The sequence below is a fragment of the Oncorhynchus kisutch genome, linkage group LG28 (assembly GCF_002021735.2).
Source record: "Oncorhynchus kisutch isolate 150728-3 linkage group LG28, Okis_V2, whole genome shotgun sequence".
Lineage (NCBI taxonomy): Eukaryota > Metazoa > Chordata > Actinopteri > Salmoniformes > Salmonidae > Oncorhynchus > Oncorhynchus kisutch.
The window spans coordinates 42078936-42105730 of NC_034201.2; the positions used below are offsets into that span (position 1 = coordinate 42078936).

The 26795-nt window shown below is 45.9% G+C and overlaps 2 protein-coding genes across 3 annotated transcripts in view; one reads left to right on the top strand and one right to left on the bottom strand.

Moving 5' to 3' along the window:
* LOC109873045 (serine/threonine-protein phosphatase 2A 55 kDa regulatory subunit B beta isoform) overlaps positions 1-6100 on the top strand; it is a 174031-nt gene extending 167931 nt beyond the window's left edge. For both annotated transcript variants that reach the window (XM_031807629.1, XM_020464547.2), the window contains exons 5-9: positions 1491-1668; positions 3155-3319; positions 4518-4687; positions 4852-4943; positions 5194-6100. In XM_031807629.1, the coding sequence (XP_031663489.1) occupies positions 1491-1668; positions 3155-3319; positions 4518-4687; positions 4852-4943; positions 5194-5473 (885 nt within the window). In that variant the 3' untranslated portion in view covers positions 5474-6100. The remainder of the gene's footprint in view (positions 1-1490; positions 1669-3154; positions 3320-4517; positions 4688-4851; positions 4944-5193) is intronic.
* Positions 6101-6181: 81 nt separating this feature from the next.
* LOC109872468 (transcription elongation regulator 1-like) lies at positions 6182-22784 on the bottom strand. Its single transcript, XM_031807628.1, is given in 21 exon segments — positions 6182-6846; positions 7078-7178; positions 7637-7720; positions 7936-8115; positions 8407-8589; positions 8813-8977; positions 9146-9296; positions 12399-12517; positions 12727-12816; positions 13927-14065; positions 14997-15100; positions 15103-15313; positions 16400-16485; positions 16599-16705; positions 16815-17009; positions 19161-19223; positions 20375-20638; positions 20844-21099; positions 21408-21560; positions 21728-21953; positions 22672-22784. Coding segments are annotated over 21 exon segments (3126 nt in total). The 5' UTR covers positions 22719-22784; the 3' UTR covers positions 6182-6644.
* Positions 22785-26795: the final 4011 nt, after the last annotated feature.

A 26795-nucleotide genomic window follows, 5' to 3' on the forward strand; every position in this document is an offset into this window, starting at 1 on the left:
CTGTGCTATCTAACCTCCAAACGAGCTTCAATGCCATACAACACTCCTTCCGTGGCCTCCAACTGCTCTTAAACGCTAGTAAAACCAAATGCATGCTTTTCAACCGCCCAATTTTTCAGTTTTTGATTTGTTAAAAAAGTTTGAAATATGCAATAAATGTCGTTCCACTTCATGATTGTGTCCCACTTGTTGTTGATTCTTCACAAAAAAATACAGTTTTATATCTTTATGTTTGAAGCCTGAAATGTGTCAAAAGGTCGCAAAGTTCAAGGGGGCCGAATACTTTCGCAAGGCACTGTATATAGACTTTTTTTTCTACTGTGTTATTGACTTGTTAATTGTTTACTCCATGTGTAACTCTGTGTTGTCTGTTCACACTGCTATGCTGTATCTTGGCCAGGTCGCAGTTGCAAATGAGAACTTGTTCTCAACTAGCCTACCTGGTTAAATAAAGGTGTTCTCAACTAGCCTACCTGGTTAAATAAAGGTGTTCTCAACTAGCCTACCTGGTTAAATAAAGGTGAAATAAAATAAAAATAATATAACATTTATATCAGCCCTTTGATTACAATTAAGAGCAAAACGTGCTGCTCTGTTCTGGGCCAGCTGCAGCTTAACTAGTTCTTTCCGGGCAGCACTGGACCACACGACTGGACAATAATCGAGATGAGACAAAACTAGAGCCTGCAGAACTTGCTTTTCGGAGTCTGGTGTCAACAAAGCAGAGCATCTCTTTATTATGGACAGACCTCTTCCTATCTTTACAACCATTGAATCTATATGTTTTGACCATGACAATCTAAGGTAAGGCCAAGTAATTTAGTCTCCTCAACTTATTCAACAGCCACACCATTCATTACCAGATTCAGCTGAGGTCTAGCACTTAAGGAATGATTTGTACCAAATACAATGCTCTTAGTTTTAGAGATGTTCAGGACCAGTGTATTCCAAAACAGACTACAACTCTTTGTTGAGGGTTTCAGTGACTTCATTAGCTGTGCTTGCTGATGCGTATATAGGATCATGTGGCATCAAGCCTCCTGCTGATTCCCCTGAGTTGGCGTTACATTAGTCTAAATTGCGAGGAGCATTCGAAGAAAAGTCTGGAACATTTGTAGAGGAATGAGCCCATGAACTGTGTGTGTGGCAGACAAGGCACTGCGCAGTGGGGTCTGGGTCTCTGTGGGGGCCCCCTGCCGTGTGGCGGGTGTGTAGGGGCCCTGGCTGAGATTTGCCGTCATTAAGGGCCCCTACTCCCTGTGATATGGGGCTACTCATTATGGCTGTAGGAGCTCAGTCTGAGACATGAACAGCCAATACTGAAATACTGGTTCTCTCTCTCTGTCTCTCTCTCTCTCTCTGTCTCTCTCTCTCTCTCCTACTCTCTCTCTCTCTCTCTCTCTCTCTGTCTCTCTCTGTCTCTCTCTCTGTCTCTCTCTGTCTCTCTCTCTGTCTCTCTCTCTCTCCTACTCTCTCTGTCTCTCTTCCAGGTACCAGTGCTGCAGCCCATGGACCTGATGGTGGAAGCCACTCCCAGGCGAGTATTCTCCAATGCCCACACGTACCACATCAACTCCATCTCTGTGAACAGTGACTACGAGACCTACATGTCCACAGATGACCTGAGAATTAACCTGTGGAACCTGGAGATCACCAACCGAAGTTTCAGTATCCTTCTCTCAACAATCATAGACTGCTAGACTGATGGCTATAAGGAGCTCATATTAAGAGGTTGTCTCACTGGATTTGATTTCTTTCTTCTGTCTGTCATCTGCATCCCCTCCCAGAAGCCAACGAGGTCATCTTAAAACAGGAACACATCCCCATCGATCAACATTGATTTTCACTTTGAGGTTCCCTGTGGATCACAGATGAGATGCCCTATGGACAGCAGATTGGATGACTGAGCTGTGGGGCCCTGGGCACATATTGAGCTTCTTATTTACTGAGCCTCGTTACTCTATCAATCACAGTGCTGCTGGCTGACCAGGCTCTCCTGAGTTGTCACTGAGGAACCTGCTGTCATTTCCCTCACTCGGACCATTTCCCTCACTCGAACCATTTCCCTCACTCGGACCATTTCCCTCACTCGTACCATTTCCCTCACTCAACCCATTTCCCTCACTCGAACCATTTCCCTCACTCGAACCATTTCCCTCACTCGGACCATTTCCCTCACTCGATCCATTTCCCTCACTCGGACCATTTCCCTCACTCACACCATTTCCCTCACTCGAACCATTTCCCTCACTCGGACCATTTCCCTCACTCGGACCATTTCCCTCACTCGGACCATTTCCCTCACTTGAACCATTTCCCTCACTCGTACCATTTCCCTCACTCGTACCATTTCCCTCACTCTCACCATTTCCCTCACTCACACCATTTCCCTCACTCGATCCATTTCCCTCACTCAGACCATTTCCCTCACTCGTACCATTTCCCTCACTCACACCATTTCCCTCACTCGGACCATTTCCCTCACTCGAACCATTTCCCTCACTCGGACCATTTCCCTCACTCGAACCATTTCCCTCACTCGGACCATTTCCCTCACTCGAACCATTTCCCTCACTCGGACCATTTCCCTCACTCGGACCATTTCCCTCACTCACACCATTTCCCTCACTCGAACCATTTCCCTCACTCGAACCATTTCCCTCACTCACACCATTTCCCTCACTCGATCCATTTCCCTCACTCGGACCATTTCCCTCACTCACACCATTTCCCTCACTCGGACCATTTCCCTCACTCGAACCATTTCCCTCACTCGGACCATTTCCCTCACTCGAACCATTTCCCTCACTCGGACCATTTCCCTCACTCGAACCATTTCCCTCACTCGGACCATTTCCCTCACTCGGACCATTTCCCTCACTCGGGCCATTTCCCTCACTCGAACCATTTCCCTCACTCGAACCATTTCCCTCACTCGAACCATTTCCCTCACTCGGACCAGCGTTGTCTTTTGCTCTTCATTTTTCTCAAGCTGTTTTATTGTTTTCATTTCCTTATTTTTTTGCTTCTAATGTGTTGCTATGGTCCTTTCCTTCTCTTGTCCAATAGTTACTTTAAAGTCTCAAACTGTACGCTGTGAATTACATCCAGTACTCCTCTATGTGGGTGGAGTTCCTTCACCCCAACACCTCAGACATCGTGGACATCAAGCCGGCTAACATGGAGATGCTGACGGAGGTGATCACAGCAGCAGAGTTCCAACCCAGCCAGTGTAACACCTTCGTTTACAGCAGCAGCAAGGGTTCCATCCGGCTGTGTGACATGAGGGCCTCAGCATTGTGTGACAACCACTCTAAATGTAAGGAGTCAGTCACATCCCAAACCACTCATATACTGAATATTGCCAGCAGGCTCTATTATAAGGGCCAGGAGTGTTTAGTTGACGAGGAACACCTCTGGACCTGAGTTGTCCCTGTACTGGTCAGGTCACATGATCAGAAAAACTCCTAGCCCTAGGCATAAGCACGGTGTCTATCGTAGGCTCTGAAGCCTCCCGTGTCTACTTCTGTTAATTGCTACTGTTCCACGTAGTCATTTGCCTCACAGTGATCTAATGAGTATTTGTGTGACGGGACCCAGCTGAGTGCTGGCACCGTGGTCGGGAACGTAATGTCTTGCTATATTTAGTTGAACCGATATTAAGCTGCAGGTGGACTTGTTTCTGTAGATATTATTGGAAAATAAGATTGTTGAGGTGGAAATGGAGGGAAACAGGGAGCGCAATGAGGCCAAGGGGGATTTTATCAATTTTTTTTCTCCCTCCAGTGGTTTTTGCCATCTTTCCATGGACTAGTTCTATTTAAATGGTGCATCAAAGTCCACAGGAGGCCGTTTGTATTCCTTCATGGCTCTGAGTTCATCCAAATCCCCACCAGTAGCCACACACACACCCACAGTGATATTGATGTTTCAAGGTCAGTCAAGGCACCATCCCCAAATCATCATTTTCCACCCTGCTGAACACATTGTCAGATCAAAGACAGACAGGTTTTTTTTCGGGGAACAAACACACAGCCTTATTATAATTCTTCAATGGCACATGTCTTGCATTTAATATCTTCCATAAGCTCGCAGTATTTGTGTGTTCAACTATTGCCTGTTAAAAGCTGCAGTTATCAGCCTGTTTGAGAGGCCCCAGTGGATATGGATCGACTCGTAAATAAGTTACATGGAGTATCAGTTCCCATAAGTGAATAATGATGTATTAATGTGTTTGCATTGAAAAATACGACCATTAATTACTTTATTACTGAGGAATAAATGTCTGCTGGCCTGAGAAATGGTTCTCTGCAACTATTTAGACTCATAATTCCTCTCTTTTACCCTTTGCATATGTAGCAGTTGTTTAGCAGAGCCAGCCAATGGCATACAATATCTGGTGCAGTGTGAAAGTGATCCATCAATCAACTGAAGCTGGAAGCCAGAGAGAGTTGCTCCTCCAGTGTTTTTGGGACAGATGTTAACGCGGCCTGGTCCTCTGTCTGTTCCCCCTGCAGTGTTCGAGGAGCCAGAGGACCCCAGTAACCGCTCCTTCTTCTCCGAGATCATATCGTCCATCTCAGACGTGAAGTTCAGCCACAGCGGCCGCTACCTGATGACACGGGACTACCTCACGGTCAAGGTGTGGGACCTCAACATGGAGAGCAAACCTCTGGAGACCTACCAGGTAGAGAATAGCACTCTCTCTCTCTCGTCACTTTTCTCTGTAAGCGTCAAGACCTTGATATGCCATAGATCACATCGTTTTCAATGATTTCTGCACAATCTTGCTGGGCACCAAAGAAATGATACATTGGAAACTAATACATCTCAATGGACTTTCTCTTCCAGGTCCACGACTACCTGAGGAGTAAGCTGTGCTCCCTGTATGAGAACGACTGCATCTTCGACAAGTTTGAGTGTGTCTGGAACGGGTCTGACAGGTCAGTCACAGCCTCTGTATTAGGATCAGTGGGACTGGATCTACTCATAGTTCACATCTACAGTGGGGCAAAAAAGTATTTAGTCAGCCACCAATTGTGCAAGTTCTCCCACTTAAAAAGATGAGAGGCCTGTAATTTTCAGCATAGGTACACTTCAACTATGACAGACAAAATGAGGGAAAAGAAATCCAGAAAATCACATTGAGATAAATGAGATTGATGTGTGTGTCCCCCTCCCTTCTCTCCGCAGTGTGATCATGACCGGCTCGTACAACAACTTCTTCCGTATGTTTGACCGCAACACCAAGCGTGACGTGACCCTGGAGGCATCGAGGGAGAACAGCAAGCCCCGGGCCATCCTGAAGCCCAGGAAGGTGTGTGTAGGGGGCAAGAGACGCAAGGACGAGATCAGCGTGGACAGCCTGGACTTCAGCAAGAAGATCCTGCACAGTGCCTGGCACCCCTCTGAGAACATCATCGCTGTGGCCGCCACCAACAACCTCTACATATTCCAAGACAAGGTCAACTAATGGATGGATGGATGGAGAGCAACACAGACCAGCATAGCGCCCCCTGACTGGCTGATCACACTCACCTGGGAGAGGGCCGCAAGGCTGGGAATCTCTGGCCGCACTGCAACTTATGAAGAGACACTGACAGCTTTGCAGTTCTCTTCTTTCGCTCCATCTCAGAGACTTGCACCCATGGTGTAAATCTAGGGTTGCCCTCTGTTGCATCCAGAACACTGAAGAACGATGGCTGTCAACATGTTTGTTTGTCCATTTAAAAAAAATGTTCACCCTCTTAAGTTGTTGCTGTAGTTTAAGGTTATGCACATAAATGCAGGGACGATACATTTTTGTTCCTTAGAAGCTTTGCATTGGGGAGATGAACTGAAGAGACTGGCTCTACAAACTCATAACCTTTGCATCCCTGATGACATGCCTAGACACTAGGGAGATGGTGTGCTCTTGATGTCCTCTGACCTCTCCTGCCCCTTCCGTTTCATTTATTTATTTATCTTCATGAAGGTTTTAAAACATGCAGAGGAAGCGATGTTACCGGGTAGTATTGATTAAAACAATGTAGCAAGCTTTTTGTTCCAATTTTTTAAAGAACTTTACAAAATGTCAAATAAAAATAAAATAATAGGTACATTAAATATTCATGTCTTTATTATGGGCTCAGTGATCCTGAGTTTAAACATTTAACTATTAACATATCACAGGACTGCATTGTTAAAAAAAGAAAAGTTGTCTTTATTCCAGTAAACATGTACAGAAAAAGCAACGCATCAAAATGAAACCACTGAGAAGAAACGTTAACATTCAAACTGTGAGTCGGTCGACGTCAACGACACCCTAAAAACAGTTACTAAGGCCTGCAATGCCTTGAGTCACAGAAACAGCAGAGTTCATCATTTACAGTTGTCTAACGTCATAGGTGGCTGCAGATGTACTACTACGCCGATCCCTTTGACCTCAGCTGAGCCAAAGGTCAGATGTCAGGGGTCAGAGCAGTGGCACATCATCAAGCCCTGTAGGCAGGAGAGGAGAGCCAGAGCTCTGCACTACTGACACTTGAATAAATACAGGGATGGATGTTCCAGGTTTACCACAAGGCATTAGGACATTACAGTTTAATACTGCACTAGAATAGGTGCAGGGCTGGTTCATGCTCAGGGTTTCTAGCAGTCTGTGGTCACTTGGTGGAGCGGCGTGTTGGCTCCGAGGCAGTGGGGGGAGGAGGGGGACCCCGGCGGTCAAGATCCTCAATGTAGAACATGAGGAGTTTTCTCCTCTCATCCGGGACACAGTCCAGCACCAGGTAACGCTTGTCATTCTGCAGAACCTTCTCCACATCCTTCAGGTGCTGGTCAGACTCCTGGAGCAACTTCCGCGACCTGAGGGGACGACAACATGGGGGGGGGGGGGGGGGTCAGTAAAGAGGCAATGCAGATGGACCAATAGCACCTCCTCCTGACTCAATTGATCTAATAATTCTTTTAAACTCCAGTCTTAAGTACACCTAATCCACACAAGAATAAATGCCATTAAAATGAACCAACCTGTGATACATATTCACCCAGCTACCAATGAAAGAATGTCACAATCCAGCCCGTTGCTGTACTCACCTGTACGTGATGAACTTGGTCTCTTTCAGAAGCGTTCTGAAGTCAGCTTTGGCGGTGATGTACTTGTCTTTGATGTAGTCCTCAAACTCCCTCTGTTTTTTCTACAAACCAAAAGAAGACGAACCGCTCAGCGTCTTTGCCTGGTGTTAACCGAGTACATGGGAGGCTGGCTGACTCAACCAGTAGAACACAGAGTACATGGGAGGCTGACTCAACCAGTAGAACACAGAGTACATGGGTGGCTGACTCAACCAGTAGAACACAGAGTACATGGGAGGCTGGCTGACTCAACCAGTAGAACACAGTACATGGGAGGCTGGCTGACTCAACCAGTAGAACACAGAGTACATGGGTGGCTGACTGACTCAACCAGTAGAACACAGAGTACATGGGAGGCTGGCTGACTCAACCAGTAGAACACAGAGTACATGGGTGGCTGACTGACTCAACCAGTAGAACACAGAGTACATGGGTGGCTGGCTCAACCAGTAGAACACAGAGTACATGGGTGGCTGACTCAACCAGTAGAACACAGCAAGGTAAAAGAGAAAGGTCTTACTCTGTCACTACTGGAGAACTTGATACAGCGAGGATCCTCTTTTATGATCTTCTTCACCTCCTTCCACGTGGTGGTCAGTGTGATCTGTGGCGAACACTCAATCAAAGCACGTACTACCAAGTCATCCGTCACAGGATAATAGTCTTATCTGAATGACATGCAGGTTTACAGTACCACCTTTATGGTGACACGTTAATGCACAGATGGACTGCGGTGAGTTTACATTTAATGCAGCTGTGTTGGTGTACATATGTGCCCTGTAATGAGAGCGTAAGCCCAGCCCAAACGTGGTCTCTCACCATGACGGTCTCGTCCAGTAGCTGTCTGAAGTTCTCCTTCTTCTTCTTGGAGAGCGCCTCAACGTGTTCGTTGAACAGTTTCTCCTTCTCGTCTCTCTCCAACAGAGAGGCGGACTCCCAGCGGTGGTCCTTACGCAGGTTACGGCGGGTGTCTGACCACGACGCGTCAGACGACCTCACCTGATCACAACACACACCAGAAGCATTAAGACCTGGCACATGGTTCCTCATCCACATAATACAAGTCTGGGCATTAACAAGGTCAATCTGAAAACAAAGGTTCCTGTCTTGTCTCTGATCTGCCCGGCTGAGACGATCTTCCAGTGGCCATATCAAACCGGGTTTCAAACCGGGTATCAAACCGGGTTTCAAACCGGGTTTCATCTAAATAAATAAAAGTTCTCAGCTACGAATGTAGTCCTGTCGGTGCCTTATTGGGGAAACCAACTTCAGCGGATGGTGTGAGCTCACCATGTCTGACATGAGGGCTCTGAAGTGCTGGATGGCTTCCTCCCTCTTGTGCTGCTCCCGCTCTCTGTCGATCTCCTTGGTCTGCTCAGAGCGGGCCTTCTGCACCTCGCGCTCCCTCTCCCTCAGACTGGCCTCTATCCTGGCTGCTCGCTCCATCTCCTTCTCCTTATCAGAGTCCATGTTCTGGCAGCAGAGACACACCATCAAATACATGTTCTGCAGCATTATCATATACACCGAGGCATGCAATCATTACAGGCATCATGACACCCATCACGCAAAGAGGCTAAACATACTAAGATTGTGGCACTGAATTGGGCTGGGTTAAATGTCAGATGACAAGCTGGAGTCAATGAGTATATGATCAGGAAGGGCAGCCTCTGATGTAATATCCTGTTCCTCCCACCTTGGCCTGCTTGTCCACATACTGCTTGTAGAGTTCCTCTCTGGTGTTGGAGCTCTCCACAGCCTTGTAGCGAGGGTCTCCCTCCAGCCTGTCCTTCACCTTGCTCCAGCGCTGCCCTCCGTCCAGCTGGTGGTCGCCAAGCAACTCAAAGAAGTCCTGCTTCACCTGGGACAGAGACCAGGTTTACAATAGGGACATACACACGATCAGATACTCCAAATGTCACCAGGTTTCACTAAGCACACCATCCAGGTATGTAGTTACCTGTCCAGCATATCACTTCCTCAGGCTACTGTTTTCAGTGGCCATGGAGGTTTCCAGACCAGCGCTCACCTTCTCTCCTCTGTTCTTGGAGTCCTCCTTCTCTTTCTTCTTGAGAGCGGTCATGAACTCGATAAAGATGGCCTCCCGGTCCTTCATCTTCTCTATGGCCTTGAACCGTGGGTCCTTGGCGTGCTTGGATGCAAACTCACTGAACGTTGTCCTGAAACAAACAACACAGCAACTCTTAGTTCCCTGAGAGACACTAGCCACCTGGCTGGTACCGTATTAACTAAACCACCTGGCTGGTACCGTATTAACTAAACCACCTGGCTGGTACCATATTGACTAAACCACCTGGCTGGTACCGTATTGACTAAACCACCTGGCTGGTACCGTATTAACTAAACCACCTGGCTGGTACCGTATTAACTAAGCCACCTGGCTGGTACCGTATTAACTAAACCACCTGGCTGGTACCGTATTAACTAAACCACCTGGCTGGTACCGTATTGACTAAACCACCTGGCTGGTACCGTATTGACTAAACCACCTGGCTGGTACCGTATTGACTAAACCACCTGGCTGGTACCGTATTGACTAAACCACCTGGCTGGTACCGTATTGACTAAACCACCTGGCTGGTACCGTATTAACTAAGCCACCTGGCTGGTACCGTATTAACTAGTGTTTGTAGTGAGGTCTGACCTGGCTGGTACTGTATTAACTAGTGTTTATAGTGAGGTCTGACCTGGCTGGTACCGTATTAACTAGTGTTTGTAGTGAGGTCTGACCTGGCTGGTACCTGGTACCGTATCAACTAGTGTTTGTAGTGAGGTCTGACCTGGCTGGTACCTGGTACCGTATCAACTAGTGTTTGTAGTGAGGTCTGACCTGGCTGGTACCGTATTAACTAGTGTTTATAGTGAGGTCTGACCTGGCTGGTACCGTATTGACTAAACCACCTGGCTGGTACCGTATTAACTAGTGTTTGTAGTGAGGTCTGACCTGGCTGGTACCGTATTGACTAAACCACCTGGCTGGTACCGTATTAACTAGTGTTTGTAGTGAGGTCTGACCTGGCTGGTACCTGGTACCGTATTAACTAGTGTTTGTAGTGAGGTCTGACCTGGCTGGTACCGTATTAACTAGTGTTTATAGTGAGGTCTGACCTGGCTGGTACCGTATTAACTAGTGTTTATAGTGAGGTCTGACCTGGCTGGTACCGTATTGACTAAACCACCTGGCTGGTACCGTATTAACTAGTGTTTGTAGTGAGGTCTGACCTGGCTGGTACCTGGTACCGTATTAACTAGTGTTTATAGTGAGGTCTGACCTGGCTGGTACCGTATTAACTAGTGTTTATAGTGAGGTCTGACCTGGTTGGTACCTGGTACCATATTAACTAGTGTTTATAGTGAGGTCTGACCTGGCTGGTACCTGGTACCGTATTAACTAGTGTTTATAGTGAGGTCTGACCTGGCTGGTACCGTATTAACTAGTGTTTATAGTGAGGTCTGACCTGGCTGGTACCGTATTAACTAGTGTTTATAGTGAGGTCCGACCTGGCTGGTACCGTATTAACTAGTGTTTGTAGTGAGGTCTGACCTGGCTGGTACCTGGTACCGTATTAACTAGTGTTTGTAGTGAGGTCTGACCTGGCTGGTACCGTATTAACTAGTGTTTATAGTGAGGTCTGACCTGGCTGGTACCGTATTAACTAGTGTTTATATTGAGGTCTGACCTGGCTGGTACCGTATTAACTAGTGTTTGTAGTGAGGTCTGACCTGGCTGGTACCTGGTACCGTATTAACTAGTGTTTATAGTGAGGTCTGACCTGGCTGGTACCGTATTAACTAGTGTTTATAGTGAGGTCTGACCTGGCTGGTACCGTATTAACTAGTGTTTATAGTGAGGTCCGACCTGGCTGGTACCGTATTAACTAGTGTTTGTAGTGAGGTCTGACCTGGCTGGTACCTGGTACCGTATTAACTAGTGTTTGTAGTGAGGTCTGACCTGGCTGGTACCGTATTAACTAGTGTTTATAGTGAGGTCTGACCTGGCTGGTACCGTATTAACTAGTGTTTATATTGAGGTCTGACCTGGCTGGTACCGTATTGACTAAACCACCTGGCTGGTACCGTATTAACTAGTGTTTGTAGTGAGGTCTGACCTGGCTGGTACCTGGTACCGTATTAACTAGTGTTTATAGTGAGGTCTGACCTGGCTGGTACCGTATTAACTAGTGTTTATAGTGAGGTCCGACCTGGCTGGTACCGTATTAACTAGTGTTTATAGTGAGGTCTGACCTGGCTGGTACCGTATTAACTAGTGTTTATAGTGAGGTCTGACCTGGCTGGTACCTGGTACCGTATTGACTAGTGTTTGTATTGAGGTCTGACCTGGCTGGTACCTGGTACCGTATTGACTAGTGTTTGTAGTGAGGTCTGACCTGACTGGTACCGTATTAACTAGTGGTTATAGTGAGGTCTGACCTGGCTGGTACCGTATTAACTAGTGTTTATAGTGAGGTCTGACCTGGCTGGTACCTGGTACCGTATTAACTAGTGTTTGTATTGAGGTCTGACCTGGCTGGTACCGTATTGACTAGTGTTTGTAGTGAGGTCTGACCTGGCTGGTACCGTATTAACTAGTGTTTGTAGTGAGGTCTGACCTGGCTGGTACCGTATTAACTAGTGTTTATAGTGAGGTCTGACCTGGCTGGTACCTGGTACCGTATTAACTAGTGTTTGTAGTGAGGTCTGACCTGGCTGGTACCTGGTACCGTATTAACTAGTGTTTGTAGTGAGGTCTGACCTGGCTGGTATCTGGTACCGTATTAACTAGTGTTTGTAGTGAGGTCTGACCTGGCTGGTATCTGGTACCGTATTAACTAGTGTTTGTAGTGAGGTCTGACCTGGCTGGTACCTGGTACCGTATTAACTAGTGTTTGTAATGAGGTCTGACCTGGCTGGTACCGTATTGACTAGTGTTTGTAGTGAGGTCTGACCTGGCTGGTACCGTATTGACTAGTGTTTGTAGTGAGGTCTGACCTGGCTGGTACCTGGTACCGTATTGACTAGTGTTTGTAGTGAGGTCTGACCTGGCTGGTACCGTATTGACTAGTGTTTGTAGTGAGGTCTGACCTGGCTGGTACCGTATTAACTAGTGTTTGTAGTGAGGTCTGACCTGGCTGGTACCTGGTACCGTATTGACTAGTGTTTGTAGTGAGGTCTGACCTGGCTGGTACCGTATTGACTAGTGTTTGTAGTGAGGTCTGACCTGGCTGGTACTGTATTAACTAGTGTTTGTAATGAGGTCTGACCTGGCTGTGAGCTTGGCCTCCTCCATCATCTTCCTGAACTCGTCCTTAGACTGCATCAGTTTATTCTTCTTCTCTTTTCTCTCCTCCTCAGCTCGGGTCTTCACATACTGGTCAAACACCTGCACAGGATCAGCAGACACACATGGAACAACAGTTAGCATAAATAAACACACAACTGGCAGATAACCCCTTGGGAAATACATATATTACCTGATTGTAGAGCTCTGACCTTTCCCCCATAGGGGGAAACAGCTCATATCATAATATGACTGAATATGGAAACAAATCAAATCGAAATTGATAAATGAGTTCTGTTAGTGTACAATACCTGCTTTCTTTCTTTGGGGTTAAGCAGCAGGTATCGCGGATCAAAAACTATCTTGTGCAGCTCTTTCTCCCACGTAGAGAACGCTGAGACCTGTGGGCGCGGGGTTTAGAGGGCGTGAGACCAGGCCAATCAAGGTGGGCTTCAACAACATTCACATAACACTTTCAGTCATCAGTCAAATTGATTTCCTTCGAGGGAAAATAATCCCCCGTCGGCCCAATCAATCCCCCTCAAATCTAAAAGGAATGAGTCACGTTTCCCTCCTCAAACTAGTGACACCCAAAGGAACAATACAGTGACATCAGAGCAATGTGCCATAAAGGCCTGCATCACGCCTGGTGGTGCTGTTGGAAAAGGCTGCAGACAGCAGCAACAATAACTCCCCTGCTGGGGAAGTTTAATACATTTTACGATCCATTTAATGTTTTAAAACTCTGCTTTGGATGGCATCAGAGTTGCAATATGCCTGTTTTGGTTCTGAACAACTGTTTCTAGGATAAAGAAGTTGATACATAATTAATGTAATACAGAAACAGGAAGCTGAACACATGAAATCTGATCCCAGATTAGAGGAGATGACAACACAATGACATTATCTACTCTGAAATCTGATCCCAAATTAGAGGAGATGACAACATAATGACATCAAGCTATTATCTACTCTGCATGCTAGTTTGTAAAGGACGACCCCGCCATTGGCAGGGTAGTCCTGGAGACATATAGATCTGATGAATGTTGGTAAAGGACGACCCCGCCATTGGCAGGGTAGTCCTGAAGACATACAGATCTGATGAATGTATTGGAAAAACCGAACACTGATCCAGTACAGCATGTGCATGTCATTTTCAAAGAAAGTCACCATTATGTACAATAAATAGATATCAAATCATTTCTTCCCTACAAAGAATAGTGAAATGTTAAATTCTTAGTCTATCATTACAATTCAACACTATTATAGATATGTACATAACATGTTTAACTAACTTTTATGAATGTACTTTTTGAACTATTACCAAAACATAAGCAGAAATGTACTTGTCAATCAACTGGGCATAAGATAGAAGTCAGGGATAGAGGCAGGAAGAACAGAAATTAAACACCAAAGACAAGGAGAATTAACTTAAGAGTGTACCTTGGTGGGCTTCCATTCAGATTAATGTGTCTAACGTTACAGTATTGCGTTGGATTGAAGTGTTTTACCCCTCTCTTCAGCAGCATGTCCCTGAACTGTGTCATGCGCTTCTCCAGGGGCACGATGGCCCGCTCTCGGGCCGCCTTCAGCTCTGCCTCCATGGCTGCCTCTTTCTCAGAGTCCGCCTCTTTCATCACTTCCTCCTTCCTGCAAGCAGAGGGAACACGTCAAGACCAAGGCACAGGGGAGGGTTAGTGATAGACCAGGGGGGGGGGGGGGGGGGGCTGGCCTGGGGTGCAACTTTACTTCTTCAATTGGGGAAATGATACAGTATGTTCTTCTATGTTCTCTACCCAGGTGTTCTGCTATACTTGACTGATCAATTATCAGCCATCTCTACCAAATGAGTGGACTCCAAATGATACAAGTTGGGTGTTGCACAGGTCCTACAGCTTTTAAAGATTGAGAGGGGGAGGATTTGTCAAATACCTGACCACTGATATTCACGGTCTTGGATTTGTATTCAGTGTTCCATTATCACATATAGCTATGTCGAGACGGGGCGGGGAACGTCTTCATTTGCTCATTGGGGTTCCTAAAGCAGTAGTTCTAGAAGAAGGAGGTCAAGCAAGGTGGTTACCTTGGAGGCCCATGTTGGCATCACCATGTGTTCTACAGGCCTTTTCCCTGAAAAATAGTCTCTTGTGCAACGGGACCAGTGTTTAGGGTAGCGGGAGAGGCAGGCTTGGAGGGCACTGATGGGGAAACAGTGACTGATTGGGTAACCTGGACAGTGACCATCGATTGACCACTTCAACAGAACCAGTGAAGACATCATAGGCTTTACTAAGTCAGTACAAGCTGGGTTAAAAACTACCTCCCACAGAGTTAGTCCCTCCACCCCCAGAGGAAAATACAAAAATCAAGCAATTTAGGGTTTACGACCAAACACCCTAATTAAACCTTAAACTAAGAATTTAGATATTTTTTATCCAGAGTACATCATGGGTTGATTTCAATTTGTACATGCTGTTTAATCTGTTCAGACAATGAAGAATGACTGAGTGCCTCGTCATGCTGTTACTGGCCCCTAGTAGAAGTGTGCTGGGCCCTTAGGTGGAGAGGACTGGGGACTTACTTCCTCTTCTTGGCCTTCACAGGCTCATCTTCGAGAGCTTCCTCTGCTGCCTGCTCCAGCTCCTCTTTGCTGATTCCTGAGGGAGAGAAGTGATGAGGCCATTGTCATGAACACCTACAGAGGCAGGATGAGTGTGCCTGTGTGTGGTCGTACCCAGCTTCCTGGTGGCGTCCTCCAAGCCTCTCTTATGAGGTGGTTCCTGGATGTTCTTGTCAACGTCGGCCCGTCCCACCAGCTCCTCTGGCCGGTCCCACATGGAGAGACGCGTGGTGGGGTTGTAGTAGAACACCCGCTCGTCACCGGTCCACACAATACACCTAAACACACACAAGTTCAATAGGGCACCAGGGCGTGTGACTGATGCAAGTTCAGCCTCCAGACAACAGCACATAGCTCTGTTACCATCAGTGGCACATGCCAGGTATTGGGTTAGTGACCACGGGCTTTCTGTTACATACCAGGGGGTGCCAGGTATTGGGTTAGTGACCACGGGCTTTCTGTTACATACCAGGGGGTGCCAGGTATTGGGTTAGTGACCACGGGCTTTCTGTTACATACCATGGGGTGCCAGGTATTGGGTTAGTGACCACGGGCTTTCTGTTACATACCAGGGAGTGCCAGGTATCGGGTTAGTGGCGCTTTCTGTTACATACCAGGGAGTGCCAGGTATTGGGTTAGTGGCCACGGGCCTTCTGTTACATACCAGGGAGTGCCAGGTATTGGGTTAGTGGCCACTGGCTTTCTGTTACATACCAGGGAGGGCCAGGTATTGGGTTAGTGGCCACGGGCTTTCTGTTACATACCAGGGAGTGCCAGGTATTGGGTTAGTGGCCACTGGCTTTCTGTTACATACCAAGGAGTGCCAGGTATTGGGTTAGTGGCCACGGGCTTTCTGTTACATACCAGGGAGTGCCAGGTATTGGGTTAGTGGCCACGGGCTTTCTGTTACATACCAGGGAGTGCCAGGTATTGGGTTAGTGGCCACCGGCTTTATGTTACATACCAGGGAGTGCCAGGTATTGGGTTAGTGGCCACGGGCTTTCTGTTACATACCAGGGAGTGCCAGGTATTGGGTTAGTGGCCACGGGCTTTCTGTTACATACCAGGGAGTGCCAGGTATTGGGTTAGTGGCCACGGGCTTTCTGTTACATACCAGGGAGTGCCAGGTATTGGGTTAGTGGCCACGGGCTTTCTGTTACATACCAGGGGGTGCCAGGTATTGGGTTAGTGGCCACGGGCTTTCTGTTACATACCAGGGACTGCCAGGTATTGGGTTAGTGGCCACTGGCTTTATGTTACATACCAGGGGGTGCCAGGTATTGGGTTAGTGGCCACGGGCTTTCTGTTACATACCAGGGAGTGCCAGGTATTAGGTTAGTGGCCACGGGCTTTCTGTTACATACCAGGGAGTGCCAGGTATTGGGTTAGTGGCCACGGGCTTAGCTTTCTGTGCTGCTTTCTCCTCTTCAGTCATCTCCTCCTCCTTCACCTGCTCAATGACAGGAATACAACTTTTATTAAGGTAGATGACAATAATACACCGTTGGAAATGATCAAGGCCAGAATGATGTGACTAGTAGATGGCTCCAGTTCTCCTCTCACCTCCTTCACCTCCTTGGGGAGCTCTATTTTAGGTTGTTCATCCTCCATCTCCATAGCCTCCTCCTCCAGGGCCTGCTGTCTCTCTTTGGCCTTCTCTGCCTCTTTCTCTACAGGAGGAAAAATTCACACATTAGATATAACATCTAAAATCTCACTTAACCAGTGGAGCATGAATGCTAGCTGGTTGGAGAAATCCAAAGATTTAAGTAGACCAACCTTTCTCCCGCAGTTCCTGGGGTTTGTCCCAGGTGGACTCCAGTGTGCGGTTGTTGTAGTAGTAGGTCTTCCCGTCGGCCGTTTTGTACTCAGACCACTCTGGGAACTGGAGGCCTGACAAGGCGGGGGCCGCCAGGGCCAACTGAGGGTGGTGCATCATGGGAACAAGAGGAGGGCCCATGCCAGGCAGCATACCTGTGGAAGGTCAAAAACACACAGAATAGTTCTTAAGACACACTCCTGTCTGATAAAGCCATTCTACTGACCCCTTGACTTTTTCCACATTTTGTTACGTTACAGTCTTATTCCAAAATGTATTAAATATACATATAGTTTGCAATCTACACACAATTCCATATAAAAGAAAAGATTAAGAAATGTTTGCAAATTACGTTATTTACATATTACAAGTATCTACAAGTATTCAGACCCTGTTATGAGACTTGAAATGGATCTCAGGTGCATCCTGTTTCCATTGATCATCCTTGAGATGTTTCTACAACTTGGAGTCCACCTGTGGTAAATGCAATTGATTGGACATGATTTGGAAAGGCACACACGTCTATATAACGTCCCACAGCTGACAGTGCATGTCAGAGCAAAGAAACAAGCCACGAGGTCGAAGGAATTGTCCGTAGACCTCCGAGACAGGACTGTGTCATGGCACAGACCTGGGGAAGGGTACCAAAACATTTCTTCAGTATTGAAGATCCCCAAGAACAGTGGCCTCCATCATTCTTAAATGGAAGAAGGGCCTTGGTCAGGGAGGTCCCCAAGAACCCGATGGTCACTCTGACAGAGTTCTAGAGTTCCTCTGTGGAGATGGGAGAATCTTCCAGAAGGACAACCATCTCTGCAGCACTGCACCAATCAGGCCTTTGTGGTAGAGCGGCCAGACGGAAGCCACTCCTCCATAAAAGGCACGACAGCCCAATTGGAGTTTGCCAAAAGGCACCTAAATACACTCGGACCATGAGAAACAAGATTCTCTGGTCTGATGAAACCAAGAATGAACTCTTTGGCCTGAATGCCAAGCGTCACGTCTGGAAGAAACCTGGCAGCATCCCTACTGTGAAGTGTGGGTGGCAGCATCATGTTGTGGGGATGTTTTTCAGAGGCAAGGACTGGGAGACGAGTCAGGCGTGAGGGTAAGATCAACGGAGCAAAGTAGTGAGATCCTTGATGAAAACCTGCTCCAGACCTCAGATTGGGGCGAAGGTTCATCTTCCAACAGGACAACGACCCTAAGCACACAGCTAAGGCAACACAGGATTGGCTTCGGGACTAGTCTCTGAATGTCCTTGAGGGGCCCAGCCAGAGCCCAGACTTGAGCCCGATTTAACATCTCTGGAGACACCTGAAAATAGCTGTGCCACAACGCTTCCCATCCAACCTGACAGAGCTTGAGAGGATCTGCAGAGAAGAATGGGAGAAACTTCCCAAATACAGGTGTGACAGGCTTGTAGCGTGATGTGTAATATAATGTGTAAATGTGCTATCCTTTTTCTTTCTTGCTACATTTTCAGAAAACCTGTTTTTGCTTTGTCATTATGGGGTATTGTGTGTAGATTGAGGAAGTATTATTTTTTGTATACATTTTAGAATAAGTCTGTAATGAAACAACATTTGGAAAAGTAAAGGGGTCTGAATACTTTCCGAATGCACTGCATGTAGTTTAGAGGCCATAAGAATTCCCCTGAAATATAAAAAAGGTCTTAGTTCCAACACTATATTTCAAATTGTAAATATAGGGCCTTCTCTGCTTAGCCATGAGTACACAGGTAACATCAAAAACTGAGCCACTGAGATGTTTACAAAAACACACCAAAAACACACCAAGGCATGCCACAAGAAGAAAATGATTATCAAATGACCATACAACATTAATAAAAATGTGAATTTCCTGTACTAAAGGGAAAATAACCTAACCTAAAATAGGTGTGTTGCCTGTCAAAACAAGGACCTATATACCAGTGACTAAATTACCACTCAAAAATCAAGCCCTGCTAAAAGTAACCTAGCTAAAAACAGTACAACGGAGACAGTACTGACACAAGTCCACATTGCGGTTTTGTCCAAACAGCTATTGGTTGATCAACACTATACCAAAATGCCTCCTTCCCAAATCACCTCTTTAAAAAAAAAAAGCATTTAACACAAGACAGAAAGTCCTAAAATATGTCTAACTCACTAATGTTGAATAAATAAATAAATAAAAAATCAACAGTAATACTCCACATTGTTGCCGATGCCAAAAGAGCCCAAAAATTATACGCATAATTTTCACAACAAATCTCTAACATGCCATCTAACAGAATACTGACTAGAGATGTTAGAAAGAATTACCGTTATGGTTGGGGGAGACTGTCTTTATATAGGGACCGCCTACTATCTGCATCATTGCTACACCTGCAAGAACGGACAAGCAAGCATTGTATTGGACACATGAGGAGAGAGGTGCAAGCTGCCAGAGCAGATCACACAGATTTCAACAACACATTAAAACTAGGCCCACAACCACGATCACTTCGATAACAGGTAGCATTATCTTCCTGGTAACAACCAGATGGATGAATAAAGTGCTGATTAGGTTTTGTAGATGTGCAGAGTATTGAATTAAAATTAAATATATATATATATTTTTAAACAAAACATTTAAAGCTGCAATGTGTAACTTTTTGGATGACCCAACCAAATTCACATAGAAATATGAGATATAGATCTAAAATTCTCATTGAAAGCAAGTCAAAGCAGTAGATCTGTTCTGTGTGTGTTATTTCTACACTTCCCGTTCTTAAGTGTGGTTTTTGCACACCAGTTTCAAACAGTTGAAAATACAATATTTTGGGTTGTTGAAAAGACATTTCACAGCAGTTTAGATGGTACATTGACTCTCTGAAATATACATTGCTTGTTTTGTCACAAACCGAAATTGGGCAAACTATTAGAATTTTAGCCACCAGGAAATGGCGGGAGGGTTCTCTGTATATTTCACCTTTAAATTAATAAAAAATTGCTAAGTGAGTCAACAAAAACGCCCTATTTCTTCATAGGACATTGTCTCAAAGGCATTTGAATTTTCTCCAGACAACTAGCTGACCCTTTTCTGAACATGGGCAATGCTGCCATCTACAGGACTAAAAGTGACTTGTTTCTCCAATAACTACAGTGCATGAACAAACAAAATGTCAATGAGCTGAATGTGGAGTTGTGTGGAATAAGTTAAGAAAAATAATAATAATAATAATACAAATACAAGTTCTGATTTGCTTATTTCTCTCTCCAACCATGACCGAAACCATTCTACCTCCACAATTATCAGTTTAATCTATTACTTTTAATTATTAAAACTGAATGCACTCACTACTGTAAGTCGCTCTGGATAAGAGTGTCTGCTAAAATGACTAAAATATGAAATGTACAGGAATAAAAATAAGGCCTAACGTTAAGATGACAAACAAATGAAGAGATGACTAATGACAGTATGGAAAGGGGTGGAGTGTCTAATGTTAAGGGAGGTAGAGAGGTTTGGGATGAGGAGAGAGCAGACCATGTCTTACCGGGCAGTGGGATATGCATGCCTGGTAGAGGCACCCTGAAGGGGTGCATGACCCCTGGGGGGAAGCCTGGGATAGTGGCTGTGGTGTGAGGCTGGGACATGGTGTGGTGGGGCAGGCCAGTCGGGAGACTTTGGGGCAACAGGGACATAGTCTGGACTGGTGTCACTGAGGATGGCACTGTGGTTACACTGACCACCGCCATCGGGGTCACTCCCACACTCGAGGGGACGGAGGCCACAGGCTGCAGATCTGTAGCAGCAGAAGCTGGACAAAGACCAGCAGAGTGTTACATCACAGTCTGGACATACAGTAAAACTAACAATCGACAAGCAGAAAACTACTCATTTCCAACTTTGTGATCTTCACTAAATCAGTCTTCTTCTGTCATACTAAGAGGAATTCTAACCATCACACCTGTCCAGAGAACTAAAACAAGATCCAGATTTCCCTTTCCCAGAGCTGTACTCACTAGTGATGGTCTGGGACAAAGAAGAGGTGGTGTTGGTGTCTGGGCTGGTACTCATGGTATGAGACTGGGAAGGTGCCTGTGTGGACACTGGAGAGGGTGTGGCAGCTGTAGTGCTGGCTGCAGTGCTGCTATTGGAGGAGGCTCCTGTTCCAGCCGGGGTCACCATCATAGGGTTGAGTTCTGACTGCTGGATCACCTTTACCCCTTCAGGTTTGCTCCAGGCTGACTCTCGAGTCCTGGCGTTGTAGTAGTACGCCTGGGGGAAACAAGAAAATATTCATTCAGATAGGTTCAAATAGAGAACTACCATAACATCTCAATTAAAGGAAAAATTAACCCATTGTGAATGTTATATAGTGTCTGTGCATCTCTAAGTGATGATCTATTGGCCGTTCAAGCAGGCAGAAATACAGCCGGGATGTAAAACTAGACATACCGGCTGTATTGCTGCTTGCTTGAACGGCAATAGCTCCAATACACATCAACATGAAATCACTCAGAGATGCACAAAAACAACATTCAAATGGGTCAATCTTTCCTTTAGGTAAAGAGGCCATTCTCTACCTTTCCCTCAGATGTCTTGTTCTCCACCCAGATCTCATCAGTAGGGGGCAGAGTATGAGCTCCAGCAGCAGGGACTGGGGGCATCCCAGGGGGAAATAGCATCCCTGGGGGCGGGGGCATGCTGCCCATCGGCGGGGGCATAAAAGGAGGTCTCTGAAATACAAAAATCAAGCCTTTAATACTTGCAATGCAGTCTAAGATTTTCAGGCTCTCAATGCATCCATACCTCTGACAAACTAAATGTGTAACAGTCACATTCTATAGAAAAGATGGATGCATCCAGTGGCAGAAATTATTCCTTTCATCTCTGACTGGTCTACCTGTAGGTGAGGGGGTCCGAGTGGTGGGGGCATGCCTCCTGGTGGGGGTATGGGTGGCATGCTGGGGTCAAACGGCGGACGCCCAAACAGTGGCCCTCGTGGTGGAGGCCCTCTCATCATACCGAAGGGGGGAGGTGGGGGTCTGAGCAGTGGGGGTGGACCACGCATCACTGGGGTTGGAGGAGGAGCAGGGCCGCGGAAACGCAGCGTCTGCTGCTGCGCCATCCTAGAAACAAAACAAATGGACCTGACTCATGAACCAAATCAAAATAACGATCGAACTACGCAACATCGAGTTGCTATATCTACTCGTTGCGATCTTCCCCTTTCCCAGCTGATTGTTTGTAACACAGGATAACGTTAGTGACCCCCCACAAAATCATGATTCGTTGTTATCAGGCTAACGTTAGCTAGCTAAACTGTGTTACAGTCTAACTAGCTATACATTACTTGTTGGGATCAAACGATGCAATCAAGTTATGATCCTAAGTTAGTTCAATTTGACAGTCTCACTGACTAACTTTAGCTAGCTACCTACATAAACTGCTACTACCCACACTAACCGTAGCTAGCAAATGTGTACTGGTAATACGCACATCAACACAGTGGGGGTAGCTAGCGAATGTGTACACTAGTTAGTTAGCTACCTAATGTAACGTTAGTTACGATAACTGGCTAGGCTGCTAATGTTATGCAATTTAAATAGACGCGCAGCTAGCTAAATAGCATCATAGTTTAGGTAAATCCACGAGTCGGGAGGGAGTCTAGCTAATGATGTTAGCTGCTAGCGTGGCCACACTGAATACGCTACTAGTCTGCAGCGCATGTAACAAATCAGACATTGTGAGGACACGTTCACATTCACGTCAAACTAGCTAACAACCGTAGAAAACAGTACTTCTGGAAAAATATGATTCACTTGGCTTTATTCGCGATCACCTCACCTGTTGTCGTTAAACACAATACTTTCACCGTCTCCGTGGTCCGCCATTACAGAAAAATGAAACGACTCTTCCTGGAAACGCCTCCGCACACAAACTTTTACACAACATTGGCCAAATGGCCCATCGATCACACTATACGACCGTCGTTTAGAAAATCTGATTGGATGACAAAATAGTCGCCATCGTCTGCCCAGGGGGCTCTCCGTCCAGCCAACTGTGATGTCTTTGTTCAGTTAGGACTTTTCTAACTATTGATGGATAACCATTTCAAAACAGATGGCCAGAGAGGCAACTGTACCACAACCTAATTTACATTTACTAAGAAAAATACATAATTCCATAGTTACATGCAAGTTATTAACAACGTTGGATGTACAGTATTTGCAGTACTTGTGTAAAAATGGCCACTCCGCATGTATTATTGATTCATTGGCATTTGTATCTGATTTCTATACAAAGAGCACAGTACTCTGAATAGGCCAGTAGTACCTATGTCTATGCCTGGACTTTCAGTCTGCATAAAACCTGCAAAGCACCCCCTTCTCCTTATAAACTAGGTATTTGTAGAACAAAAAAGACATACAAAAAATAGACTTCCTATCAAACACCTTAAAAATACTGCAATATGTAGCAGTATCGATCTCATAAAACAGTATTCATATTTAAAAAACAAAGGACTTCAGAATAACAGTAACTATTAATATATTTTTTAGATCAACACTTTTTTGGGTGTTTATATACAACACAAAGTACTGATTCACTGAATCAACAAATCGTCTCTATCATGGATTTTACTAAAGGATGTCACTTCGGTTTGACCCTAGAGAATTCTCATCACGCGTACTTCTTCCCCGTCCTCGTCGTTGGTGACTTGGACCTCTTAGACACTGGCAGGGTTCTCTGGCGCAGAATTGGTGAAGACGTTCTCCAGGTCATGCACATCCAGTGGTGGGACCTAAACCAGGAGCTCAGAGGTAGTGGGGGTCTACCCTTGACCTTGACATCTCTGTGCCCCCTGCCCCCCCCCCCCCCCCCGAAATGGTTAGTCTCTGTTGGGAAGGGAGAACGTGGACTCATGCTGATGGTAGTTGTCCTCATAGGGATAGTCCGGATTAGACATAGGATTAATCATGGGGTTTGAGAACTCATGGGGTTGGAGACCTGGGTAGGAGTATGGGAGTGTGGGAGTGTGGGAAAGGGTATAATATGGAGAAAAAAAAAATCTCGGGATGATGGTGTTTCAAAAGACCATAGATACATTTTCACCACTAACCTGCACAATTATAAAACATGAAACAGCATACTTACATACTGTAGTACTTAATTGGTATTCAACATGAAACAGCATGCATTGCTTACCCTGGTGGATAAAACTGGGGTCCAGACATGAAGTTGGGCGGAGCAAATGGGAAGCGAGGGGTGGGGAAGAGGCCCACCGGATGTGGCATGGGAGATGGAGGATACATGTCTGGGTAAACCAGGTTAGAGACATCTGGAGCTGGATGGCATGATTGTAGAGGGAATCACACTGGTAGAATTGTAGTATGCCTGTTGATTGCTGATTTTCCTGGGTTTAAGAGCTTCTTCAAGGTTGCTGCCAGAGTGTCTGGCTTCACGCTTGCGTTCTCCAGGCTTACCACCAGAGGTAGTGGCTGTTGGGTGGGGATGTGGGCAGGCAGTAGTCTGGGAGAATATGGAGACTGGTAGTCTGAGAGGCTGCTGCTGTATCACCCTGGACATTAGAGCCTGGGCTGTGGCTGTTGGGTGGGGATGTGGGCTGTGGCTGTTGGGTGGGGATGTGGGCTGTAGCTGTTGGGTGGGGATGTGGGCTGTGGCTGTTGGGTGGGGATGTGGGCTGTAGCTGTTGGGTGGGGATGTGGGCTGTGGCTGTTGGGTGGGGATGTGGGCTGTGGCTGTTGGGTGGGGATGTGGGCAGGCAGTAGTCTGGGAGGCTGCTGCCTGGACATTAGAGCCTGGGCGAAGACCAAACCAAAACCACTACTGTATTAAGCTTCATACTGCAATGTATTATTCCAGTTTACTGTTATAGCAGATACTGTGGCTCCTGAGTGGCGCAGTGGTCTAAAGCACTGCATCTCAGTGCAAGAGGTGTGACTACAGTCCCTGGTTCAAATCCAGGCTGTATCACATCCGGACGTGATTGGGAGTCCCATAGGGCGGCACACAATTGGCCCAGCATCGTCTGGGGTAGGCCGGTATTGTAAATAATAATTTGTTATTAACTGGCTTGCCTAGTTAAATAAAATTAAAAATGTAAATAATGCCATCCATCTCTATTAAAACATGAACTGTAGTTTTAGATTTGTCATGTTGATAAAAGTGTGTTTTTGTAGTCTGTGTATTTGATGTTTGGAGACACTAAAATCTGTAGGTTTATGTTTTTATATATTTGTGCACTAACTGAAAGTGTGTCTGGTGAGGGATAGCCAGACAGTGAGCTATTGCTTTATCTGCAGCCCGTGTGTATACAACAGAGGAGCTGGTGTGTATTGGTGACCATTGTCATCACGGTCATGGGACAAGACTACGCCCCCAGGAACACTTGTCCCTGCAGAGCAGCAGGACGGTTGAAGGGTGAAGGGTATCACAGAAGCGTAACACTTTCTTTTTCCAGGTCTGAGCTGATAGATCCAACCTGTGATGATTATGGGTGAAGATTTTGAATACACAATTGAGATGCAAGTAAAGGTTAGTTATATGAATTTTGAAATATGATAAATATATGAAACAATAATTATACATGTCTAAATGGACTTGAATGGTGTGAGTAAGTAGACAGCCTGGGCTATGTTGACGTGCTTTCTCATAGTAGGGCCTCTTCTCTTCCTCAGTGAGCTTGCTCCACTCTGCTCCTAGCTGAACACTGACGTCTGCATTGTTGGCTGTTGGGTTGGACTTGGACAGGCCTGTGGACTCTCACCCAGACCATGAACACATTCATAGGCCTCTTGATATAGCCATTTCTGTCCATTCTCCATGTTACTTCCAGATTTTCTAGAAGGAAAATGTTCACATAGTTTATTGGTTTGTGAATGAACTCAATAGGTGAAAATGATGTGCTGAAAAGTATAAAACATCCGAATGTATAATTTAGGTAAAGCTCGTACTCATACCTGCGTCTGATGTTGACATGGTGAGATTCATCCCTCTAGTGTTCACCTTTACTGGAGGTGGTGGACCACTCACATGAACAGCTGGTGGATGTGGAACTTTACTGAGCGTTATGGCTTTTACCATCCAATACTGTGAAGGTCGTCCCATTTTCGTGAACAACATGGATCGGTTTGGAAAAGTCTATAGTGGGAGCTGCAGGTGGACATCCTTGACGATGCGACGTTGGTTCTCAAACAACTTTTACCTTGGTCTGACCTGGAGCAGGTGTGAGGATCTTCCCCTTGATGACCTGCACAGAGTTCACGGGATGATCAGATTTGGCTTTACTCTGTTTACTGGCTGATGATGATGATGATGATGATGATGATGATGCCCTCTCCTTTTCAAATGTAACTGGTCGACCTTGAATGTCTTCCTTGAGGTGTGTTGAACTTGTGGGCATTAGATATCCATCACCACCACATTTATCAGCTTCAGAAATAACTTTAGGCCTGACCGGAACCGCGTAACTATTTCCAGAACTTCCACAGCCTTTCTGCCTCCCCATCGGTCTCTTCTGTTCCCCACCACCTCCATGCTTCACTGCTGAAGATGCAGGGTCCTCTCTTTCATTGGCATTTTTCTTACTGTTTACTTTGTTCCCTTTTCTTGAATGTAATTTGAGCTCTTCGCTTGGAATGCTTATCCATTGTTGCAAATATTAGCAAGCTAGCTCAATTTGAGAGAAAACTTTGAGAGAAACCCCCCTCAAAAAAACTACTGATTGATTGTTGGTTGTTACGATAAACAAATCGTCATGGAATGTTTGGGAACGATTTAAATTGTTCTCGCGAGCAGCATTGTTAAAAGCCACAACAATTGGGTGGGATTTGTCATAAATAAATAATTGTTTGGCATTGAAAGGAACGCAACAAGTTTACTTGTCACAATGATTTATACACCCTAAAAATACAACAACAAAAGTGTCGACAAAACATGCAGTTTTGTCA